At 41.0% G+C, this 27356-nt stretch overlaps 2 protein-coding genes across 2 annotated transcripts in view; one reads left to right on the top strand and one right to left on the bottom strand.

The window, feature by feature from the left end:
- LOC125722600 (uncharacterized) overlaps positions 1–27356 on the top strand; it is a 427015-nt gene that overhangs the window by 111756 nt on the left and 287903 nt on the right. The gene's annotated exons all lie outside the window — the stretch shown is intronic.
- Positions 17964–19236, bottom strand: LOC125722613 (cytohesin-2-like). Its single transcript, XM_048998804.1, has one exon. It carries the CDS (start codon positions 19099–19101, stop codon positions 18577–18579), a length of 525 nt encoding a protein of 174 aa, XP_048854761.1. The 5' UTR covers positions 19102–19236; the 3' UTR covers positions 17964–18576.

A 27356-nucleotide genomic window follows, 5' to 3' on the forward strand; every position in this document is an offset into this window, starting at 1 on the left:
CAAAGCACTGACTGTCAAATTACCGCACTGTCCAACCAATTGGTTCAACACAGTCATCAGGTTTGCAAACACTTGTTTGCTTAATGTAGACACACCAATCAGGTGTTTAAGCACTATAAAAAGGCAACAGGCAAGTTCACCTGTCTTCAACAAAAATGGACAGTGTCAGAAGAAGAGGAAGAGTACGGATGAGAGGGGGAATCTGGAGAGAACAAGGTGGAGGAAGAGGCCAAGGTAGGGGAAGAGGAAGAGGGAGAGGAAGACCTAGAGGAGGGGTAGGACATGCACAAAGAAGAAGACGACCAAATCTGTGTAACGAAATTCGTGCTACAATTGTGGACCATGTAATAAACCACGGACTAACACTGAGGGAGGCTGGACTGAGAGTACAGCCTAACCTAAGCAGGAACACAGTGGCATCAATAGTTCGGACATTTCGTCAGGAGCACAGGTGAGAAACTTATCTTCCGTCAACAGAAAATCCATAGCTTACTGCATGTACTATATCAACCGTTTTGGTATGTATTCATGTTTCATTTTACAGTAAGCTACATGTATTTTGTTTGCCCAACATAGGATTGATCGTCGAGAACACCAAGGAGGGAGGCGCCCTATATTCACACAGGAGCAAGAAAGAGAGCTCATAAACCTCGTTTTGGCCAATAAAGACAATCAGACTTCGAGAAATTCAAGCCCATATTGTCAATGATCACCAAATTCTCAATAATGTCCTACAGGTCTCTCTGTCAACAATAGGCCGTATCCTTAAAAAACATCAAGTTCTGATGAAACAATTGTATAAAGTGCCATTTGAAAGAAATTCAGACAGGGTGAAAGTCCTGCGGCATGAATATGTGGCGGTATGTTTTGTTTACTGACTGTAGTATTGTGTACTGCACACATAACCTTTTTACAGTACATGTAATTTTACTGTATAGCATACCTACAGTATATTGATAACGCAATGTGATATTTCGCTGTATTTCAGAGAGTTTTGCGAATGGATGAGGAAGAAGTCCCGCATGAGTTTATATACATTGATGAAGCTGGATTTAACCTGACAACAGTGAGAAGAAGGGGAAGAAACATCCTTGGCCACAGGGCTATTGTCAATGTACCAGGGCAACGTGGGGGTAACATTACCCTTTGTGCTGCCATCACACAGAATGGGGTCCTCCACCGCCATGCCAACTTGAGTCCTTACAACACTGACCTCATTCTTACATTTTTAGACCGATTACACAATATTATCACAGCAGCAAACCAAAGGGACCAGATGCAATACATTGTCGTCTGGGACAATGTGGCTTTCCATCGTTCCGCCCAGGTCCAAAACTGGTTTCATCTACACCCACTATTTACAGTCCACTACCTTCCACCATACTCCCCCATCGAAGAGTTCTTTTCAGCATGGCGGTGGAAGGTTTATGATCTCCGGCCCTATGTCCAGACGGCCCTCATTCAAGCTATGGAGGAAGCATGTGATCAAATTGAAGCAGCATCCATACAAGGGTGGATTCGTCACTCCAAAAGATTCTTTCCACGTTGCCTTGCAAATGAAAATATAGCCTGTGATGTTGACGAGGCCCTGTGGCCAGATCCAGCTAGGCGGAGAGATTTAGGTTTTTATTTTTTATTTTTATTCTATACTGAACTGGATATGTAATTTGTTACAGTATTATTGTAAGCTTACAGTACAATGCTATGTTTACAGTTTTTGATGATTGCTTACACACGGAAATTAAAAGTAGTACACTATTAGCAAAACTGCACACTCAACAAGCAAAACAGCAGCCCATATTTGCACAACTATAAGCACATTGTCAACCTCACACTTGTTGCAAAACTCTACACACAGTGATTTGCAAAACACTAGACACACTTAACATACATCACACACAAAAATCTATCATGAAGTCACTTCCTTGCAATACCAAAGCACTGACTGTCAAATAACCGCACCGTCCAACCAATTGGTTCAACACAGTCATCAGGTGTGCAAACACTTGTTTGTTTAATTGTAGACACACCAATCAGGTGTGTAAGCACTATAAAAAGCAGCAGGTGAGTTCATCGGTCTTCAAGCAAAATGGAAGGAGGAGGAGGAAGGGGAGGAAGAGGAATCAACAGAGGAAGAGGAAGAGATGGAGGCCATGCTGGAGGTAGAAGAAGAGGAAGACGAAGACAAGAAGGTGCTCAAAGAGGACCGGATCTGACAAATGAGATCCGCCAACACTGGTTGACCACGTTGTCAACCACGGCCTGACGCTGAGGGAGGCTGGACTGCGAGTACAGCCAAATCTAAGCCGATACACAGTGGCAAGTGTGATAAGAACATTGCGGCTGGAAAATAGGTATTGTACAAATATCACCATATCAAGAACATCTGCATGGTTTCAGTAACTGCTTTGCAGTACTGTATTCTATGCAGTATCAGCACTTCTGTTAGCTTGTCCTGTGAATACCATTGTTTACTGTTTTTTTTCTACATAGGATTGAGGGTCAGGAACGACAAGGGGGAAGGCCTCCTATGTTCACAGAACAGCAAGAGAGGGAGATAGTAAACATGGTTTTGGCCAACAATGCTATAACACTCAAACAGCTCCAAGCTAACATTGTCAATAACCATGCCAGTTTCAATGATATCCATCAGGTCTCAATATCAACACTGGCACGCATCCTAAAAAAAAAAACATATTCAATTGAAGCAAATTTATCGAGTGCCTTTTGAGCGCAATTCCGAAAGGGTGAAACAACTACGGCATGATTATGCAGAGGTATGTATTCACTTTAGCAGTGTGATCTTGCATACCGTCTCATAATCTTTTACTGTACTGTAATATGTATACTACATCGACACTGAACTACACAATTTTGCCTGACACTGTTCTTCAGGTAGTTTTACGAATGGATGGAGAGGAGATCCAGCATGAGTTCATTTACGTAGATGAGGCTGGGTTCAACCTGACGAGAACACGAAGGAGGGGAAGAAACGTCATTGGCCACAGTGCTATAGTCAATGTCCCAGGGCAACGTGGGGGAAATATAACACTCTGTGCAGCCATTACACAGAATGGGCTCCTCCACCGCCATGCCCATTTGGGCCCTTACAACACAGCACTCATACTTACATTCTTGGACCAGTTGCACAACATAACAGCAGCAAATCAAATCGATCATATGCAATACATTGTTGTCTGGGACAATGAGTCTTTCCACCACTCTGCTCTGGTTCAGAACTGGTTTCAGCAACATCCACATTTCACCGTCCTACATCTTCCACCATATGCTCCATTCCTCAACCCTATAGAAGAGTTTTTCTCAGCATGGGAGTGGAAGGTATATGATCACCATCTCCAGGCTGAGGTACCCCTCCTCCAAGCCATGGAGGAGGTCTGTGACCAGATGGAGGTAGCAGCAATACAAGGATGGATTCGTCATTCAAGACGTTTCTTCCCAAGGTGTCTAGCTAATGACAACATTGCCTGCGATGTTGATGAAATTCTCTGGCCAGATCCAGCTAGGCGAAGAGACAATGTCTAGTGTTTTTCTTTGTTACAGTAAACTGACAGTACAGTACGTAAAGTGACATGTTGTTACAGTTCTATGAATCTCCATGTCAACATTTTGGGCATGTTGAGAAATAAATGAGTTTCTTCAGTGTGCAACATTGGTCTTGTGTAGTGTTTGGTGGATTTACTTTACATTTGTACTTTGTTGATGGTAGCCTACTCTAATCATAGGGAAGTAGAAGTGCTAAAAGTGTTTTAGGTTTATCACAGCAGAGTGTAACTCGTGCAAACAGAGTATGGTAAATGTGAAACATGTGTTTCTTATGGTACAAAAGTGTGGTTTTTAAACATAAGTATATAGTTTTTACAAGAGTATTTCATTATGCAAAGGATCTGTAGTGTTTTGCTAATTGGGTGAGTGGTTGTGCTAATTGTGTGTACTGTTTTGAAAACACGGGCCCTGTTTCGAAAATCGTGCGTAAGCAATCGTCAAAAACTGTAATACCATATGGAAACTGGAAAAATGTTTTGTTACAAAGGAATGTTTCGTTCAAATGTTCAGTATTGACTGACTTGAGTACATGAAAAGAAATAAATATGTTCATCAAGGTGCAGTACTTGTCTCGTGTGTTGTGTTTGGTCAATATATTCATGTTCTTTATCAATATCTCAAAAAAGAGAAAAAAAATCAAACCAAGACTATATCATTAGAAAGGTAGAAATGTTACAAGTGTTTCAGATTGAGCACAGCAGTGTGTAATTGGTTCAAACAAAATCCGACTGTATGAACCATGTCTGCGCCATAGGGTACCAAAGTGGACTTTTGGTAAATTATTGTACAGTTTTGAATTAAGTGTTTCATTTTGCAAAAGATCTCAGATGTTCTGCTACTTGTGTGTGTAGATGTGTGAATTGTGTGTAGGGTTTTGACAAAATGAGCCTTGTTTTTAAAATCGTGCCTAAGCAATCATAAAAAACTGTAATATGATGGTTTGTGTTAACTGATTGGTATAAAAATACCATTTTTACAAAGGTTTGAAGAGTTAAGCAAGATTTATTAGCTTTTGCAAGAGACCTACAATGTTTTGCTGATTTGGTGGTTTTTTTATTTGAGTGCAGAGTTTTTGCAAAATAGCCAGTAGTTACAAAAATGTGTTTAAGCCATCAGAAAAAAACGTGTGTGCTTTGGTGCACATCCATCCATTCATTTTCCAAACCGCTTATCCTACTGGGTCGCGGGAGGTTCCGGAGCCTATCCTGGAAGCAATGGGCACGAGGCAGGGAACAACCCAGGATGTGGGGGCCAGCCCATTGCAGGGCACACTCACACACCAGTCACTCTCACACACACACCTACGGGCAATTTAGCAACTCCAATTAGCCTCAGCATGTTTTTGGACTGTGGGGGGAAACCAGAGTACCCGGAGGAAACCTCACGACGACATGGGGAGAACATGCAAACTCCACACACGTGACCCAGGCAGAGACTCAAACCCGGGTCCCAGAGGTGTGAGGCAACAGTGCTGACCACTGCACCATCATGCCGCCCCCCATAAATTCATTTTTCCATTTTTATTTTCAATATTGATGTTAACTCAGCATCTTATTTTCAATGTTGAAAAAGTCACTTTATATCAAGGTTTCGCCACCATTAATTTTTCAATATTGAAAATCTGACCAAAAATCAATTCAGTTTCAATGCTGATAATTTAACACTGACCATAATTCAATGCATTTAACTATACTTCAACGCTGAAACAATAACATGATGCTATCTGGGCTATGAATAATTATTTCAATTGATATACAGATCCCAAGCTCATATAGGTGACACACAGGTACATAATGGGCGTCTTATGTCTGAGGTAGCCAGCTACTGTGTTTGATAACCCACCATCATAATAATAGTTTCCTTGCACCAGTATAAAAGTAAACCAATTGATCCCTCTTGCAATAACCTGTGGTATGAAACTGAATAAAATGTATCGTACCAGTCTTGGGGAAAACCAGTGAGAATCCACTGTGAAACAGCACTGCGCAAATTCTCATGTGTTCCTAATGACAAGGGCAAGACTGGTAATCAAATTAGCCTCTCAGCAGGAGTGTTACTGTAAAAGCAGGGCTTACTGACACAGATAATAAAGCTTGTTAGAATGCGTAACATAATTATTTAGCTGGGCCCAGAAGAGGTGAGAGCTCCCCTAGTGGCTACAGGAGTGCATTTTCCCCAAAGCAGATATAATGGATGGTGGTCTTATTGCTTTTAGACCACAACTTGGGATAGAAGAACAAATCAAATTATTTTCCTCATTTAATATTCAGATTTTAATTGGGCTTAAATTTTAGAACACAGTGTGTTCTAGGATGGTACGTTATGGATATTAGTCTCTACCACATTCTAACGCTATAAATCCGGACCTTTTCCTATGTTTGATTTGGTGGCTGCCAGGCGTTCTGAGTAGTATAGTGACTATGGTAGCCGTGTGATTCCCTAAGGAATTTTTTGTTCTGTTCTGTGTGGCAAATACATATAATGCTGACATTTTTCCTGGAAGATTTGGGATTTTTCATCCCGTGCCTTAAGGTATTTCTCTCCAGCTCTAGGGAGTCTCCCCCGAAAACACCAGTCACTCACTAGCCTTACACTTATGCTTGCTGACTTATTCAACACCATGAAGGATTAACAGAAAAACAGAAACCTATTAAAAGGCTGCACCATATCATGATATGCAAATAAACATCCAGCATCATTGTTTCACAGGGAAGTACATTATTTATTGATAATTATAACCCTAACCCTTACTTCTCAGCTTGACAAACATAAGGTGCAGCCCGTGAGCATGTGAACTGGTTGAAATGCAAGTGTCTCACAGTCAATGCATAAGACTTGAGAGCCCTCACTTTACTTATATAGCCCACAACATGTTTATGATTCATAAATAAATCTGGCCAGCAAATCGGTCTTTCATTTTCCATAGAATAAAAAAAACGATAATGTTATCCCACTGATAATTGCAGGCGCGTTTCACCCCCGGCACTGGCTGGAGACACAGGCAAAAGGCATACAATCTTATTGAGGTACAAAAATTATTCCATCTACTCTGCACTTCTGCATAACTTCCATCATAGTGCCAGTTTTTGCCAGATCAAATCTGCAATCAGAAAATTACTGCATACATGCCTTTATATTACGGTCAAGCGGAGAGTCAGAGCAGTTTCCATAGAAACAACGTAAACAAACTTTACCGTTTGAAGCACAACAAACTCTGAGTGAAAATGGCGCAGAGGTGAGTAGCTTGTTAGCTCTCCAAAATGTCTTTGAATTCTTCAACTGATGTTGTGCTACTTTGATTATTTAGCCTTTTATACTATAATGACATAGTAAATGTCTGTAATACAATAAAAAACATTACATATTTTTTTAATATTACATATTTTTTAAAGTCATTTAAAGTGCAGTGGTTTTTATTGCTACTGTGGTTGCTAATATTTAAATAATGACAGACTATTTGGTTAGTAAATTCATCTCAAACATGCTAGTTTAGTAGGGCTTCCCAACCTTTCGATGTCCGCGGATCGGTTTCCGTCGTAGAAAAGTGTCACGAATCGGTAAGACGGCGGTATAATTTGGGGGTTCTCACGCCGAGCGGCGGGAGATTGAAGGTGTATGCGGACATGCGGGGCTAATGGCGTATTTCCGTACATCAATACGGGCAGCTTTCTTTCCAAAACGGCGCGATCCCCTAATAAACGGGTCGGCTGGCTCCTCTACCCCCGGTTGTCTGCCGCCCGGTGCAATACTCCGCGCGGACGGTACCGGAACCCCGACCGGAAGTTGGGACCCCCTACTGTACAGGGTGGTAGGTAAATTGTTAAAAAAAATTGGGGCATTACTTTCGGAGTAGGCTAGATGCTTCTAAGTTTATCATTACATCTCTTTACATTGTTACACAGGATTAACACTTTCAAATATTCTTAGCTTGGTTAGTGTTAACTCAGTTCTTGGTAGTATTCATCTGGGTATTCATTTGATGTGGAGCACAGTTGTTTTGTATTTGATTCTAGTTATAATTTGGTGACATTACTGTTTAATATGATATTGCACTTACAGTATCGTGCATTTTACAGTAGATTTTTTTTGCAATCTTGCTCGCTGTTTCTTTTATTCTTTCTTTTTTATATATGTGAACCCTGTAATTATTTATTATAATAATTGTAACAATTGTATTTTCTGTATGGTTGAAGAATTTCCAGCTCTTTATTTATTTTATTATCTCTCTTAAGTGCTGGTTAATCTCTCATTTATTCCCCAGAGAGCGAATTGAGAGAGCTGATCGATGGACCAACACCCAACACTGGGAAGCCTGGAACCTGTGGGATGAAGTGATCAACTGGGGAGAAGGTGTGGAGGAGTTCTCACCAGTGACACTCCCCACTGTCCAGGCTGGGGGGGTTAAGGGGGGATTGGGGGGGTCTACCGATTTGGGTAAGGGAGGGGTTAGTAAGGGAGGGGAGAGTGTGGAAAACGATGGACTGCTAGCCAGCACTAGTATTTCATCTCAAAGTCTTCAGAGTAATTACGGCCTTTCATCTGAAGACTGGGAAATTTATAAAACTTGCTACCTTAACAAAAAAAAGAAAGTCAGGAAGGACCGGACAAGCCGGGGGGAAGGTGAGGTAAGGGGGCAGAGTAGTGAGGAATATGTGGAGGTACCAGAGTGGGGAACATTTGAGGGGAAGGCCTCCAGGGTTGTGATGGAGGGGACAGAGGCTGGTATTAGTATGATGGATATGCTAAATGGAGGTGAGGAGAATGGATGTGAGGTGGGAGTGAATGTGGAGGAGGTTAAGGGAGGAGGAGGGAGAAGTACAGGGAATGCTGTGGAATATGTGGTGTCACAAGTAGGCAGAACTTGGCTAGAACCCATCCAGGAGGAAGACCTTGAGGAAGATGAAGAAACAGATGAGGAGCTTCAGGAAGCAGAAGACACTGATGCTGCCACAGTGGACAGTTGGCAGTGCATGGCGGCATATGTAGCCAGAATATGGCTGCAGACTTTACAGGAAGATGGACCTGAGGAAAATGAAGAAGCTGATGTGGTATTCCAGCAGGCAGAAGATGCTGATGCTACCACACTGGTCAGGTTTCAGTGTATGGTGGCATCTGAAGACAGATCACAGCTACTGACTATACCAGAAGAAGGACCTGAGGAAGAGGACGAGACTGAAGTGATGAAGACAGATAAAACAAAAGAAGATGCCGATGCTGCCGAGAAGATCTACAGTGAAGAAGAAGTATCATTCCATGTGAATGCCGAAGATCTTTCTGAAGATGATACTGAGAAGAGCCACAAGAAGAAGAAGATGAAGTGATGCTTCTTCTGCTGTCCCCTGCCCTTCAGAAGAAGTAGCAAGAGGCAGTAATTATAAGGTTGTGAATTCAGGTTTACAAATGACTTAAAGCAGTAATATAACTGCATTATTGACACCTTCACAATGCACTGTAATGCATCCATAAATATATTATAGACATGGGTATAAATATTGAAGAAAAAAAAGCATAACACATTATAGCCATGTTTATTATGGATTAATGGCCGATATAATGTATTATGAAGATATTTATTGTGTATATATAGATCAGAGCATTCATAATGCATTATCAAGATAGCTATAATGTGTTATGCCTTTGTATAAGTATTTACAGCCGTGTTTTTAATACTTTTATAAATGATTCATAAGGCATTAATTGGGTATTTATTTATTAGTTATATGACTGCTTTAAGTAAAGTTAAGTAAAGTGTTTATTTTCTTTTTCTTAGAATACCCGTGTTAGAGCCCTGCATTGGGACGGGGATCCCGCGGGACCCAACGGAAAGTGATACTGTTTAAGTGTTAATGTAGCTATAAGATACGATAGGATAAGATATGCTGAGTTAAAATATAAGATAGGCTAAGACGAAATATATTAATATAAGCTAAGTTGAAATATAATAAGATAAGATAGGCTAAGTTAAAATATAATAAGATAGGTTAAGTTAAGATATGACAAGATAGGCTAAGATAAAATATGATAGGCTAAGTTAACATATGATAAGGTAGGCTATGTTAAGATAAGAGATTTGCAATAAAACATATTTACTTTTCAAACTGTGTCTTTGTCATCTTTTCAGTGTTGTGTCTGTCTTTGTTTGATAATTTCGAATCGTTAATTTATATCTGAGACTCTCCTAAATGTCAATAAGCAGAGACGGAGGAATGGGAGGAAGGTACGGTTAAGTATAAATGATAAAGTATTAAAATCACAGTGCTACCTTATTTTGACGCAGAGAAAGTAATTTCAGTGTTACTACCACATATGAGTTAATGGCTGCAAATGTTGGTGTTACAAGTGCTGGTAAATAACGCGGCGTAAGTTTAACTCCGGTGTGTTTCTGAAAAACGCACCGCCTTCTGCCTGCTGTCATTCGGCGAACGTGTAGGAGGCTATTCTGGTAACAGGTAAAGTTGTCATTCACGCGCATTACCTGTTAGTAAGTGTTTTACTATATCACACACTTTACGTCCTTTATAGTTGTAGTCCGGAGCACTCTGTATCCATGCTAACTAGCTAGCTAATGTTAACATGACGCAGTACAGTCTTCCAGCTTGGGGATTCCCACCCCTGTCCGCGGCCAGTATTCCGAAGGGGGGTTTGCGGAGGTGTTGGTTGCAAATGCAAACGATCCCTTCATGTTCATGTGTTGTGTTCTAATGTGTAAATAAAAGATAACTATCAAATTCAATGTTTATGTCCTATTATACTAGATAAGACTAAAATAGTTTGCCCTGCATATGGATGCCATGCAGTTAGAGTATGATCAAGACAGGGTGTGAGTGTGGAAAAAAGACAAATGTAACAGTATTTGAGGGAGGAGTGTGAAGGAGGGAAATGTAGGGAGAAGGAGGTTCCTCGGAGCTCCGAGATGTGTTTGGCTGTAATAAATCTGGAATATAGCTATATGACATAGTTTTTGATAAAACCAGCATTTATTTTTTAGGTTTGTCGAGCTCCGTCAAAACAATTAGAACGAGTCCATTATGTAACTGGAACCCCTCTCACATGTAAACACAGTGACACGCTACAGCGTTGGTTTGTTGTCTGAGGCTATGATACTGACCACAAACACATTCTCAAATTTCACTGCACCAATCATAGCATATGCAGGCAGAAAAACGATAGCAAAAAACATTCAGCATAAGACTCTAAAACCGTCTGTAATGTCTGTGTTTATCCAGTGGACCATAAATTAAAATAAGCTTTCCTATTTCAGTTTCTTTCAGATGTTATAAAGTAGTAAATAAAGAATCATATTAATTAAACCATGTATTACTGACTATCAGACAACTTCAACAAGTTACCAAATGGATGCAAAATCAAAGATATTCATTTGCGCCTGGCACTAACCATGTATTCCTTCACAGTACTAAGCCATAGAAAGGGCCCCAATGAAACCCCTGCATTCCTGCATCGCAGATACTCTAATCTCAGCATTTATAAGATTATATTTGTACTACCTGCCAATTTTTATATTAGATGAGACTAAAAATTGAGAAATATCTATATGCAGAAGTAGTTTTTCCTGATAAGAAGGATAATATCAAGACTGTCAGCATTTACAAATCGAATTATGACATATCTGAGTAGCCCAGACTGTCCGGAAAACAAAGATATACAGCATATGTGGCTGACTAATGTACATACAGTGTAATAAGCTTATAATCAAATGGATAGAAAAACGCTCAATAATAGACAGGATTCAGAGGGTAAATAAGGTGCATCATGTGGAAGAGAAGTTAGGTGGCGTTGGAGTGCATTGTGAGTTTCATCTGGTAGCTAGAAGGGAACAAAAAGGGCTTTTGGGGGGGGGGGGGGGGGGGGACTTCTCCGGCGGCTACATCGCTCTACCTTTTTTTTTAAATGATTTATTTAAAAAAAAATCTTTTCTCCTTACACTATAATGGCAAGTTTAGGACTAATACAGTACAGTCATAGCCAGTGTCAAGGATTCTATGCATTGCTACACAGAGACAGGTCCAGATATTGAGCCCAAGGCTAAAATTGTGGTTTACTTACAAGTGCACTTTGCTGGGCAGTGGGGGTGTTTGTTCTTCTCTGCTCACATTTTGCCCTCTTATCCTGTCTTCTCCTCCGCAGCCCTTCCTCCTTCTCTCTGTTGCTCCTATATTCCCTCCCCTCCAGTCATCTATGTTCTCCTTCCTCTGCGGTCTCTCCTCTTCTCCCATTCTTCAGTTATACTGTCTTCTCCGCTCTCCCTGTATCCCTCCTGTCTTCTGGTCCTGTCGTCTCTTCTCCAGTCATCCCCTGCTTCTCAGTCATCTCTGCATATTTTCTCTCATTTGTTTGCTTATTCTTTGATTGTTTGTGTTATTCGTTAACCCACCACCCCATGCTGGATGAGTCTTGATGTTTTTTGTTCTTTTTAAAGTTAGGCTTCTTCCTGTGTTTTTGTGCCATATCTTCTGCCCTCTTCTGGTTGTGGCAGTGCATGACACGGCTGGAAAAATAGGGTTTTTTACAACACACACATCAAAACCAAAAGGATCAGGATGGATCCAAAATAAACAGCAAATGACCAGGAATGAACTAAATGATGGAATAAACACAACTAGAGAACTATATACATACATACAACATACAGCTATAATGAACCATCAAACAACAGAAGCAGAACAGGCACTTAAATACACAGCTAACAAGACACAATGCAGGACAGTGAGAATCATAACCAATAACAAGGACTGAGGGCAACCCAGGAACAGGTGTTACAGTTAAACAGCACTGGTGAAATCAAAGTGACCTTTCAGCCACATGGTCAGCTCTGCATCGCCCTCTGCTGTTTGCATTAGAAGCTGCTTGAAATTCCCACTCTCCTTACCAACACCTCGAAAAGCCAGGCCTTGCCGTGCCAAGTACTTAACTTCAGAAGATTTTTCCTCACTTGCTGCTGCTCTTTCCAGCTCATCTGAAGGTTGAATATTAACAGGATTGACCTTCTGAATCCATGTCATCAGTGCTAATCTGTGGCACTGCCTGTCTTTATGTGCACTGAATTTCCCCAGTGCATTTTCCAGTTTCACATGCCAGTCTTCACAAGAGCTGAATGTGTCTTTCATGCCAGTTTAGACATTTGTGTTACAAATTATTTTGCACAGTAGAAACAAAGAACCCCCCTTAAGACGAGGGGGGGGGGGGGGGGGGGGCTGTAAGGGAGCCCAGTGTGATCTTTAAACCATTTCTCCTGAAAGCAGGGTCTCCTGTTTGATAGACGTGACATTTACATTTGGCTGATTTGGTGAAGGTCCAAGCTCCTCCCCCCTCCTCCCTAATACACCTTCATCTTCACCTGCCTGTCTGCTCTCTCTCTCTCTCTCTGTCATTGACTCACACTCAGTCTCCCTGATTAAATGCTGTATCTGAAATACACACCACAGGCCAAACTAAGAAGCATATTAAACTAACATCAGGATCAGGCTGCTGTGACGTCATTATTCACTCTTAACCATCAATATTTGCTCCTTTTCTCACTCCCCTCCATGTCGCCTGCATTCTCTGCCGTCAGCAGCCTCTTGCTGTCTCTCCCTCTTCATCTTTACTCTCAGCACAGCAGAGTTTACATGAAAGCAGTTATCAGTAAACAAGTGGTGCTTCTTGGCATGATGCTCAGGAATGGATTTCTAAGGATTTGTTACCTGAATGAGAATGATTAATATATGAAGAACCTTTGACTCACATACTGTATACGTCTATCATCTGACTGGCACTAATTATCTCACTGTCTGTACTTACTTTCCTGCTTTTCTGTGGTTGCCCAAAACCTCACGATTGTCACACTTCCTCTTCATGATGACAAGCTACTCACTGTGAATAAAAGTTGACTGTAATAAAACTACCTGCATTTACATCACACATTAATAACGCAAAATGCCTTAAGTAAGCAAGTATAGCTTTCTACAGTAATGGAATATAAAATTAATTAAACCTATTACTGTCTACAAAATAACACATTCAGCACTATATCAGACTTTACATCAGCTTTCTGACCATTATAAATATACCTGAGTGAGCACCGTTGTTAGTTTCTAGGAGAATGTGCAGTTAATAACATTTCCAGGTAATTTAACCAGCGTAACTGCACATGAGGCAATTATTATAATTATAAACGTAGTAGGGGTAGGGGGCGCTATAGAGCGAAAGGGTGACTACGCCACTCTGTAACTGTCGCTAAGACGGTTATTTTATAATCACCTTTTGCTGGTTTGATTTAATATAGAATGTATACTGTGAAATGTATGTCAGTGCCCTCTGCTGACTATTTAATTGATCCGTGTTAACCCTTGAATACATGGTTAGGTGACGGAATAGGGTAGGAGTAAATGCATGCTGGGAGATTCATGGAGTCAACTTGTGGTTTGTCGGCTTGTCACGGCAGGATCTGTAATAACTCCTAAGCATTTGGTCAGAAGGCGCACACGGTAATTTATATTTATTGTATTTACTTGTTTTCTTGTATTGAAAAGTGGAATTGCGGTGATGTATGAGCCGCTGTTTAGCGGTAATATCATGGATCTTTTAGAATGTCTTGTAAGATTAAATGTAATGCAGGAATTTAATAATATGTTTATTTTATAGTTTTTCACGGTGTCTAGAAGAATAAAGACGGAATAAACTTCAACATCTGTCAGGCGTATGTTTTCTGTACCAGATGAAGAACTTTGGGAGCTGTTATATCTTATATAGTAAAGGTAACCTTACAGTAAATGACGTCTGCTGTCATCTGACGCTATATAGAAAATGTAATTAAATAAGATTAAATTTACCTTCTGCGAGGGGCACCCTAATATAATGATATATAAAATAATTATAATATAATATAATTATATAATTATAATAAATATAATATAATTATAATATAATAATACACTGCTGTCTGTCTGCCATACAATAAATAAAAGGGGGAATTGGAATTGCATATGACTATGGAGAGAATGGTTGTCTATGGTGAAAGAGGTGTGGAAGTTTTTACTAATTCACATAAGGGACAGTGTGGAATTAAAATTGGACATCGGTAGGCCCGGGAGGTTGGCATATTGGGACTGTGTGTGTCTTTAGGCCTTAGGCAAGAAGAGATTGTTTTGAATACTGTGTGACCTCGCTTCGAGATAGCTGCCTGCAGTAAGTTCCGCAGACCCTGAGGAAAGCTCGGGCCTTGGAGAGGCAGACAGCGGAACAAAGGGGGGGGAGAAACCACCTGCAGGGAGAGATTCGAAGCTGCCCCAACTGGTGCACAGCGAGTTATAGCTTTATAGAATAGTTGTGGCAAACAATATATAGCAAGCTATGCGGTAGTGCAAATGTATAAGTAATTGTTAATCATACTAATCATATGTTAACCATGTATTGGCAGTGATTCAATGACAATACGTCAATACGTTAATCATTAATCAAAGGACAACTGAGTATTTACAGTGATTCAATGTCATGTAATCAATATCTATATTCATATCTCCAGTAGGAGCCTAGCAGTCGAGACATGTTCTGGTAGACTGAGTAGAATGGGTGGACTTTACCTTGCCACCAAGGTGAACCAATAGAATTCGAAAATTGTGTTTGTTATACGTTTAAGCTTGGTTCATTGGTGTGTTGTGACCAATCAGGATTTAGACACCCTTACTGTGAAGTGGGAGTTATGGTATATCAACTGGTTGCTGGGAGAGCTAAAAAAGATCTTGGTACCGAATGCCAGAGTGTGATGAGAGCGCTTTGCTGAGTTGCTGAAATAAAAGAGATTTTCCTTTACCTCATCAGACTGAGAGGTCCGACTTTTATTCTAAGTATTATATTCTAAATTTTTCTACCACAACAGCATAAAGGGTTGTTTAATTCAGTATCAGAGGAATTCATATATTTGTGTGATTATGATAATCACACTATTATAACTTGATAGTACATCTCTTGAATTGAACTAATTACAGTGTCATGTATAACACTGCACTTTTTAATACATTGTTTGGCAGAACAGACTGCAAAACTGTAGTCTCAATGGAAAGCTGGATGAAATTCCTAGGGTGGCGTAGTCAGCTGTCCACTGAGTCTACAGTTTTGTAGTTCGGTCTGTCACAGTCTGGCGCAGTTGACAGGATCATCGTCCTGAGAGCAGAGACGCGTGTTCAGTGTGAATGACTCTTCAGTTGTTTTTCTATTTTTAATTACCTTTTTATTCCTATCCATGTCTTTTTTTCTTTTTGTATGCTCATTATTCAGCCAGTACAGCTGTTTTTATTGTAGTCGAAAACAACAGTGAGTGCTAGTCACTGGCAAATCCCTTGGTTCCCGGTTCCACTCCATCTGTCCTCTGGTGGTCCCCTTGAGCTGTGGACCCCTTTCCAGTGTTCTGCAGCCAGATCCTCCTGAGCCGCACGGAAGCGGAAGTTGGCAAAGTGAGATGCGGCAGTAGGCCTATGCATGCAATTGACTGGCGTATGGAGAGTAAAGCCTTTCGTTTTCTTTAATAAAAGTTGTCCTTGTATTTTCTCATATGCGAGAACATCACAACTGCCACTGCACTTGTTGATGTGTAAGTGTGCCCTATTCAAACAATAAAGAGAAACTACATGCAGCACTGAAAAACTATTCCATGGCCAAAAAAAATGTAAACATTCTTTCTATATCAGAAGCTAGTCTCTGACTGAAATTTCTATAAATCTTTATATGAACTGATAGCAATTAACCTAAGAGTGCATGCTTGGATTTTAGTATCTGCATGTACTGTGGAACTAAAAAGAATCATAATCAACATATATAATTACGTAAATGAAAAACAAATACGTTGCATTTTCCTTAATAGTTTTGCACGTTGCCATAATTTATATTTAATTTAAAGTATGAAGCACCCAAGCAAAGTTTATGTTGAAATAATACTCAAGATTCTTAAGTCTTAGCTCTGGCACAGTGGTGGATCTAGAAAATTTTACATGGGGTGGCAAGAGATTTTAACAGAGTGGCATGGAGGTTCAGTGAGAAACCGACTATCATTCAGAATCGTGGAGCTCAGGAGCATACTTACACTGAAAAAGTGACAATTTATCTAAGCATTTGGACTCTCATGGTTAAAACAATGCTGATTGTACTTTTCATTATCACTGACCAGTTGTTTTTCTTTGTTGTGCTGTGCAGCAGAATGTTTCACAAACATATCCAAATTAAGAGCCTTTGCACGCTGATTCTCAATGCTCAGCAGAGTTTCCAGGTCTGCGGTGTTCATGCCCTATTGTGCTATTTTGAAAACATCGTTTTGGGTAAATATTAGGAGGTCATGGGTTGCGGATTTTTGGGCTGATTTCATAATGTTATACAGCAGCAGACTGCAAGGGGAAAAAGAAACTAATTATTATCAGTGCAAGTGGCTCCTAATCCTGAGTAATGCTGGATCTCTAGCCACCTAAAGTAAGAGACAGATGCACACGGAAAGCAGGGCTGCCGACTACCATGCATCTGGCATGACTTTCACGCTCTCAGACACTCACGCAAGGAATCTTCCACTATATTATTCCACTATAAGCCTAAATGTAGCTACATCAGAAGCGTTGGTGTAGTTTGCATACCCTACATACCATTTAGAACAGGGGTCACCAACATGGTGCCCACTGGCACCAGGATGCCCCCAAGAACCACATGAGTCACCCACGGACCTGTTCTAAAAATACCACAACTCACCAGTGGGCAGCGACTAAAATTTAATTTTATCTTGTTGCTATTCTTCTTTAATCACATTTGTATTTATATAGATTTGAAAATGACAATATCCAAAAAAGCATTTAAAACGTGTTTATTCTACATGAAGTTTAGATAAGTTTAGGTAAAGTCTGTTCTGGTAGCCTTTGTATGGCTCAGTACCCGTGAAGTAGCTCTCAGTTTCAAAAAGGTTGCTGACCCTTGATATATAGTATACCCCAATCATGGGTGATATATCCTAATCAGTAAAATAACAGTCGGCTAAATTCCGCATAGTGATCTCATTAACTGCGTGTTGTTGCTGAAATACATCACACAGACGTCGGGGGAATGTCAAATCATCAGAATATGTAAGATTTATACATTTGGTTAAGTTGAACGCATTTGCTGTTGAATGCAATTCCTATCACATTAACAATTACTGGTTGAAAAATTGCTGTTAGTGTCTTAAATCATACTGCTGTAAAAGTAAAATTTACAACAGAAATCAATATGCTTAGAATATGGGTTAAGATGGAAAATAATTTTTCCATCCCAATCATGTTGATGCAAATTTACAGCAGTGTGGATTCTCAGAAAAAAAGGTTCTCTGACATAAAGATCAGCAATACAGTGCAAATAACATTTAATTTCACATTTATACAAAAAAAGGACAGGGCATTTCGATGATAAAATCTGTAGTGAACAATAAGTCGCATCAAAACAAAACCTGGAATTCGGTCATGCTACCTTAAGGTTAAACATTACTTTGTGAGACCACATTATAAAGGCAAAGAATGTCTGCAACAACAATTTTGGGCCCAAATGTTTGAGTGGGCGATCATAGTCAAATAGTCAGTTGTTTTGTGCAAAGTTCCTTGTTCTGAAATAAATACTTTCTGCAATAGCACATCCAAACATATTCACACAGTCTTTATCGTTCAATGTGTAGAAGAACTGATCATTCTTCTCGTAGGCGCAGGTAGAGGTCAATTGCCTTATAAGCATCCAGAGGAACATCAAGACCATTCTCTGCCATGACAGAGGTGCACAACGTGAAGACATCATCATCACAAGCAATGTCACGTCTGTGAATGCAGTCATTTTCACAGTGGTTGACTTCTTCCTCTGGAATCTGGCACAAATAGTCCTGTGTGTTCTATAATTCTGGCACCAAATACATGACATCGGGACGTCTGTGGGGGACATGGTGGTTTCCTGAGGGCCGAATAAGGTGACAACTATGATGCTGATGTGGCGCGGGGTGAAAATGAGTCTGACACCCCTGTTTTAAGAGATCCGTGTTTTTCTTGCTGCCAGCATCTCATAAAAAGGGTCAGCGCTCACAGCAGCAGTGATGCTCTGTATCCACTTGTCCTTCTCCTCAGGGGTTGGCGCCGAGATGCGGTACACCACATGATTGCCCTCTACCAGGCGGCCGTCCGCCTCCGTTTTGCAGGCTTTCATCAGCTGTCTGCTGTTGTTAGGGATGTACAGTTCAAAGCAGTTAGGCTTCCTGAGATCCTTCACCTCACGGATGCTCAGATTCTCCAGCAGAATGATCACCCTGGGTTTCTTATCCGCAGTATGTTTAAAGTAGTAAAGGCAGTTATCCATCAGGATGAACCACCTCCTTTTCCATGTTTTCACCCGTCCTCCTCCCATTTTGAAGAGCCAACCCTCTCTGTCAGGGTTGAAGAAGGCATTGTTCCCATTGTCTTCAGGAATCTTGAATGGCTCATTCTTTATGCTCTTATAAAGATTTCGGAGGAGATCATCTGGCAGGTTGCCTCCATCATTGATTCCTCGATTCATGGAGATGAACCTGTCCACACTGGGCTTGTCTCACACATTTGGATTATGAAGGCTAGTGTTTAGCATGATTATGGAAAATGAAAGTACATAGCAAGTGTCAATGTTCTGGAAGACTCCAGGATTACATTGACAGTACCTCTGCGCAAAGGCCTCCATCATCCTGTCAATCTTTTGTGCTTCTCCTGGCAGACGGAACTGCCTGAGAGCCTGTACCAGGTTGAACCCTACGAATTCATGAAGCCCAAGAAATGTTTGGAGGACTTGGATATTGAAGTCGTCTCTCTCACCCAGGTAATCCCCAATGGCTGTTTTGTTCAGCCCCTCTCCCTTGTATAGGAGCTGGGCGATGTCCTCAGACGTGTGCCGGAGAAGATTGTTTTGTACCATGAACAGGATACCCTTCTTAGGGTCCATGTTGAATTTCTTTCTTCCCATGGCGACATGCCTATTCTTTTCTAAGATTTGGCTGCGTTTGGTGCTGGATTCAAGGACCTCCACTTCCATGAGGGCCTCTCTCAGCGCCTCCCGCAGCCTCTGGATCTCCAGCAGAAGGGCTCCTTTCCTCAGCCGGATGTCCTCAAGTTCAGAGTGCTTCTCTGGACTCAGGTCCATGGAGACTGCAGCAGACAGGAAAAGGAGATCGTCAGCGGGTGTGGAGCTCAGCAGGTTGGCCATCTCTGCCAGTTTGGTTGTTGGTTCAACTCCCATGGCAGAGTAATCGTAACATTGTTAAGCCCTTGAGCAAGTCCCTTAGACCCAAGTGCTCTGACCCCAAACTCTCATCACTTCGGACAAAAGCATTTGCTGAATATATGTAATCCCAAAGGGCAGTTACAGAAGACCCCAGGACCGGAGTAACGTGGGAAGCAATTACTGACGCCTGGAAGCTTTGGGGCATGCAAATAAACTGCATCCAAAGGCAAATGGCTAATAAAGAATGCTCTGAATGCCAGGCATTCGTCCAGCAGTGAGATCGTAGAGATAATGAATAAAGATAAAAAGTGTGAATAAAGATAAAACATTTTGATTGTATTTGCGAAGCGATGCTGGATGTGCTGAGCTCGCCGGGAAGGTCATGTGGTCCGCATTCCCTCCCCATGCACACGTGATCAGCTCAATCACACCGAAATTGTCGGTTTGCTGCCCTTCAGGGAAACAATCTAAAGGGTGTTACGGGAAAAGTAATCGATGCAAGAGCCAATGATGTTCTCCTGGTGCCTACCCTTGTTTATGTTATCGTTACTGACACAAACAATGATGAACGATAATAAGCATTTATAAGCCATGATGACCGCACCATTAATGTGGAGTTGCACTAACGTCTGTTTTTATAGCTAACCAGCAAGTCAACCTCTCACCCTGGTAATGCAACAGCGCCGGTTAAACAATACGTTTACACAGAGTGCTTGTGATCAGTGGCCTATACTACGAATCAGGGTTACTGGCTTATCGAGGTAACTTGACGGATTTAAGGTACCACAGTTTAAATGAACTTCATATTTGTTCATCGGGATGTCTGAATCGGTGCTAATCAGTACTACGATGCCAGTTATGCAATGTAGTTTTGATAAAACTTTTCTGTCATTTAACATAAGAGGAAAAAAATAATTATACTGTAGTCAAATTGGCTGATATAAAATCGTTTAAAACTGTGACAAATTTTGCCTTTTTTTACAGTGTATACTTCCAGTCACAAGGTAGCAGATACGGATTTCTGAAATAGCAAAGATAAAGGTCAATGAATAATATCCCTCATCTCTTTTAAAACTATAGATACGATGCTGTTTTGATATGCTGTCTAGGGTTGGAGTGTAACAGTATTCACGGGAAAGGGGAATGGGATAAAGGGACAAACAGGGTGAGGGCAAGAAGGGAACACCAGTGGACAAAGGGATATTTTTTGTATTTTCATTTTTTTTCATGTATAATACTGACACTGAACAAATAACCCGGTGCAAAAGACTTTGGGAGTGACCACAGCCAAAATAACAAACAAAATCCCCAACTATCAAGTGCGACCCACAGCTAATCTCACCTAAGTGCAAAAGAAAAGGAAACCAAAAGACAAACACTCCACCTCACTCCCTGACCAAATAAACAGAGTCCAACACACACTTGCAAAACAAAATAGCAGTCACTCCCTATGCAGCAATACAATCACACATACATAACTTACACACAAGTCAAAGCAACAAGGGGGCTAGTGAAGACGTAAACCAAAGGAAACCAAGGGGGGAGACAGCAAGCCAAACTGAGGTCGCGGGGGGGACCGGAGCCTGTCCTTGGAACAACAGGCGTAGGCAGGAACCAACCCTGGGCAGGAGTCAACACTCTGCAGGGCGCAAACACTCACAACTCAGATTTGCCAATTAACCTACCCTGCACACTTTTGGACTGTGGGAGGAAACCGGAGCCCCTGCTGGAAGTCTTTCCCCATTCACCAGATTATATTGCCAGAAGACTGAAAATTAGATATCAAATACTAGAGTGACATAAAAACAAAAAACAAGTTTGCTTGTAATGAGACGCAAAACAGAAGATTATCTCTTTTTATATTTTGAGAAAACATTTTAACATTTATCCAACCGGTCAAATGGTTTAATACTTCATACAGCAGCATTTCTAAACTCATTCCTCAGCCCACCAGACAGCTCCACGTTTTTGCTCTGTCCCAGATCCCTGCATGCATGAACCAAACAGTCACCTTTTACTGCTGTGCTGAGAGCTTGGACAGAGCAAAACTGTGGATCTTTGCAGTGGGGTCCAAGGACTGGGTTGAGAAACCCTGGCATAGAGGAGACTGCAGTGAGAGCCAAGAAAAAAAGAGATTAGAGAGGAAGGTAAAATGCTTCTATTAGCATGGCAAATAAGCTGCAAGTACAGACCCTGTGCTTCCATTACAAACAAAAAGCCTGTATGACCCTCCTAAACACACAAGTCAGATTAACTTAACCAGGGGAAATAAGCATAAAACTTGGCAAAGACTAGACTATGAAAAGGGAAGGTGAACATCATACTTACACAAACTTCTGCTAAAGCAAATGGACAAACCCCTTTTAACTGAATCAAGTTACTTTAAAAAATTAATAATCCAAAAATAAATCAATAAAAATTAAGAAAAACACAATCATGCTTTGAACTAATACTGCAGTCAGTCCTAAATATTCCCATGACATTCTTTTCGTCACGATGCACACTCGGTACATACTGGTTGAAAACCATTTATAATCCTTCATGTACCAGTCTATGATGGAGCACCCCAACCTGGGCCGCCCATCCAACATGGCAGATTTCTGCCTCCTGGCCCCGGAGACTAACAGACCAACCTCTGGAAACAGGGAACCAGGGGGACATGGGCCGCTGACTGGATGGGCGACCAGAATCAGGTGAAGCAGAAGGTAGACTCCACAGTAGAGGACCGAGGAATGTAGACCAAAACCAGGGAACCTGAAGTGGCAAGAACACAAACCAGGACAGACATATAAAACCCAAGCAAAGGCATCAGTGGCACAGCCCACCAGCTTGTGAAAGATGGCTACCTGGCATCATGAATCCCTTAATCAAAAACCTTTGTGATGGCAACTTTGCCACCCAGGACTGATCCCTTCTAAAGACCTCAAGTTTCAATGCAAGGTTTCCGAAATGTTTTGAAACATTAGTCCATGTGACTGCTGTGGTATTGTTCCAGGCAGGGAAAACAACTTAGGAGAACATTTCCGTGCATGTTGGGTGTTTGTGGTACTGTTGGGCTGAGGGGGTAATTGAGTGACTATTAACCTTTGAAATCCAATTATATTATTTAAACAGATTAGTAGTTAGACAGTGTGATTTAGATGAGGATAAGGATGTTTTATTGTCATTACAAAACGTGTTCTATATGAAGGGAACAAAATGAGGCACTCAGATCCGGTGTATTAGCAATAATAAAATAGAAATAAAATTGAAAGAACAATACAATGAATAATATGGTATAATAAATAAAATAAAATAGAATAAAGACATTAAGATAGATTCCATTAGGAGAATTTAACCATGGATGTAAAGTAAGCAGGTGTGAGTGTAGCAGAGATTACTGAGGTCTGTGTGTAATAAAGTATATGTGACACTGGCTGAGGAAGCAGCAACGTGTGTGTGTGCAAAGTCACAGTAATAACCTGCAGCACTGAGGGATCTATTGCAGCGAAGCCCTGACATGTAACACTGGTGATGAATAGCAGTGTTAGATATAGGTATAGTGAGGTACTTATAATTATAGTAGGTGTAGGATCAAGGTCTGGATTAGATTTACATACTGGGCAAATCTAGGTTACACATACACACACAGGTTACATATAAATTTAAATTTAGGGGCAGTGTGTAGCTCGGTGGGCTTTAAGGAAACACAGACTACACATGGAACAGCAATGACTGAGCTGGGGAACGCAGTGAGGGCAGGCATATTTATACACAGCACACTAATCAGCAACAAAACAGGGGTACAGGGTTAGGATGGAGAACTATAATGGGATACAGGAGAATTAGGAGGGTTACAAAGTGCCAGCAGCGCCCTCTGCTGGCATGAGTTGGAGGAGACATGAAAAAATAAGAGATTACAGATCATGACAGGAGCACAAAGCACAGCAAAAGTGGGGTCATGCTCAATTATCACACCACATATATAAGAACATAACATAAGAACATAAGAACATAAGAACTATACAAACGAGAGGAGGCCATTCGGCCCATCAAGCTCGCTTGGGGAGAACTAAACTAATAGCTCAGAGTCGTTAAAATCTTATCTAGCTCTGATTTAAAGGAACCCAAGGATTCAGCTTGCACTACATTATCAGGAAGGGTATTCCATACTCTGACTACACGCTGTGTAAAGAAGTGCTTCCTTAAATCCAGCTTGAAGTGTTCTCCCGCTAATTTCCACCTATGGCCACGAGTTCGTGTATTTAAACTAATGCTGAAGTAACTATTTGCTTGAACAGCATCCAAACCTGTTAGAATCTTATATACCTGGATCATGTCCCCCCTCAGTCTCCTTTGCTTGAGACTGAACAGATTTAGCTCAAGTAACCGTTCCTCGTATGACATTCCTCTAAGACCAGGAATCATTTTTGTGGCCCTACGCTGCACCTTTTCTAAGGCCACAATGTCCTTTTTAAGATATGGTGACCAAACCTGCACACAATATTCTAGGTGAGGTCTCACCAAGGAATTGTATAATCTTAGCATTACCTCCCTTGACTTAAACTCCACACACCTGGAGATATACCCCAACATCCTATTGGCCTTTTTTATTGCTTCCCCACACTGGCGAGAATGGGACATGGAAGCATCAACATACACACCAAGGTCTTTCTCATGATCAGCTACCTTTATTTCAGTGACACCCATGAAATACCTGTACTTTATATTTCTGCTCCCTAGATGGAGTACCTTACATTTATCGATGTTAAATTTCATCTGCCAGGTATCGGCCCAGTCACTAATTAAATCAAGATCCCGCTGTAGCTGCTGAGCCACTAATTCAGTATCTGCTACACCACCCACCTTGGTGTCATCTGCAAATTTCACCAGTTTACTGTATATATTGGTATCCATATCATTTATGTAAATTAGGAACAATAGTGGTCCTAAAATCGAACCCTGCGGTACCCCACTATGAACGCAAGCCCACTTTGACATTGTGCCTCTTATAACTACTCGCTGTTTCCTATCTGTTAACCAGTTATCAATCCAGGTCGCTACGGTACCTAAAATACCTGTCGCTTTGAGTTTAAGTAGGAGCCTCTTGTGGGGGACAACATCAAAAGCCTTTTGGAAATCTAAGTAGATGACATCATAGGCCTTCTTATCATCAACTTCCTGAGTAGCTTCCTCAAAAAACTCCAACAGATTTGTTAAACAGGATCTACCTCTCCTAAATCCATGCTGGCTATCCCGCAAAATGTTATTAGAGTCCAGGTAATCTACCATTTTCTCTTTGATTATAGCCTCCATAACTTTACCAGTTATACAAGTTAGACTGATTGGCCTATAGTTAGACAAATTACTTCTATCCCCTTTTTTAAAAATAGGCGTTATGAAGGCGTGCTTCCAATCAGAAGGTACCACACCTTCAGATAAGGATTTTTGAAACAGTAAAGTTAAGGGTCGGCAAATAATATCCCTCATCTCTTTTAACACTATAGGTAAGATGCCATCAGGACCCTGTGATTTATTTATTTTGAGCTTAGCTAGGCTTTGCAAAACATCTGCTTCAGTTATATATATATTAGCTATAGACAATGCTGGATAGGTAATAACTGGTAAATTACTAAGGTCCTCAACAGTGAATACCCGTGCAAAACTATCATTGAACTAATTTACTATATCAATGTCGTTTACTATTATAAGACCCTTACTATCCTGCAGATTAGTAATTTCAGGTTTTAGAGCTCTTTTAGAGTTAAAATACTGGAAGAAACTTTTAACGTCATCCTTAGCTTCCAATGCAACCATCCTTTCGACATTTCTTTTAGCTCGTCTAATATCATTTTTTAACTCAGCCTGTAGACTTAGATATTCCTGCTTAATTCTGTCATCGTCAGTTATTTTCCATTGCTGGAACAAAGCCCTTTTCCTCCTTACTTTATACTTTATTTCCCTAGTAAACCACCTAGGTTTCAATTTCCTAGATTTATTCTTGCTGGAAACAGGTATGAAGTCCTCTTGCACTTGCAATAATGTGCTTTTAAAAAATTCCCAGGCCTCTTCAACAGTTTTGTTATTTAACTCCATCCAGTTCACAGTTTCTAGTTTTAGTCTCATACACTTAAAGTCAGCCTTCCTAACATTATATATTTTTGATTTGGACTTAGCTCTTCGAACACTAAACTTAACCTCAAATTTGACCATGTTATGATCGCTACTGTCAAGTGGTTCTAAAACGTCTAATTTACCAATCCTGTCCTGGTTATTAGAGAGAACAAGATCAAGAATGGCATCTCCCCTGGTAGGGGTGTTAACAAACTGAGTAAAAAAACAATCCTGTACTAATTCCACCATCTCCAGTTCATTTTCTGAAGAGCCAGTGACAATGTCCCACTGCATTCCTGGTAGATTAAAATCACCCATAACTACCACATCATTTTTATTGCTCATAGTCCTAATATCACTGTATAACAATCTGCTTTCCTCAGCAGCTATATTAGGTGTTCTGTAACAAACACCGACAATTAGGCTATTTGAGTTTTTAGCATCTAATTTTACCCATATTGCTTCCGTAGTTTTATTTATATCAGTAAGTTCCCTTGCCTGCAAGTTTTCCTTTACATATACTGCAACACCACCTCCCTTTTTTCCTATACGATCCTTACGGAACAACGTGTAACCATCCATATTATATTCTTGTCCATCCTTTTCACTCAACCACGTTTCAGTTACTCCTATAATATCATAAGAGTCCGATGAGATAAAAGCCTCTAAATCATGAATTTTATTCCTAATACTTCTGGCGTTTAAATACAGACAACAAAGGGTAGGCCTATTATGGTGCCCACTTACAATATGATTATTTGGGGCTTTCCGTTTCCCCCCACTGACATAGTTAACTAACCTCCCTGCCCCCCCAGTCCCTAGTTTAAACATTCCTCAACTACTCTACACATACGCCTCCCCAATACACTGGTTCCCCTCTGGTTCAGGTGCAACCCATCCGGCTTGAACAGGTCCCACCTGTTCCAGAAGGTCCTCCAATGCCCCATAAACCTAAACCCCTCTTTCCTACACCATCCTTTTAGCCACGCATTTAATTTCCTTATCTCAGCTAACTTAGCCTGACTTGCACGTGGCACGGGGAGTATTTCAGAGAATACCACCGTGGACGTTCTGCTTCTAAGCTTATTGGCGACTTCTATAAATTTATCCTGCAGAACAGCCCTTCTACCCTTGCCTATGTCGTTGGTGCCAACATGCACCACGACAACTGGATCCACCCCAGCTGGGGCCAAAAGCTTATCCACACGATCTGGAAGGTCTCCTACCTGGGCACCAGGCAGGCAAGACACCGTACGGGACCCTCTATCACGCGTGCACACATAACTGTCTACTCCCCTAATAATGGAATCCCCCACTACCACAACCTCCCTCTTCCTGGGGGGAGGGGGCTCCTCAGTGCCCAAGGGCCCACCTGCCTCCCCAGTCCGTTCCGGCTCTAAAGCTGGAAGAACCTGAAACCTGTTCGACACAGTCACCTCAGGTGATGCCGCCTCTGCAACGTGTGTACG

The sequence above is a fragment of the Brienomyrus brachyistius genome, unplaced genomic scaffold (assembly GCF_023856365.1).
Source record: "Brienomyrus brachyistius isolate T26 unplaced genomic scaffold, BBRACH_0.4 scaffold40, whole genome shotgun sequence".
Classification (NCBI taxonomy): Eukaryota; Metazoa; Chordata; class Actinopteri; order Osteoglossiformes; family Mormyridae; genus Brienomyrus; species Brienomyrus brachyistius.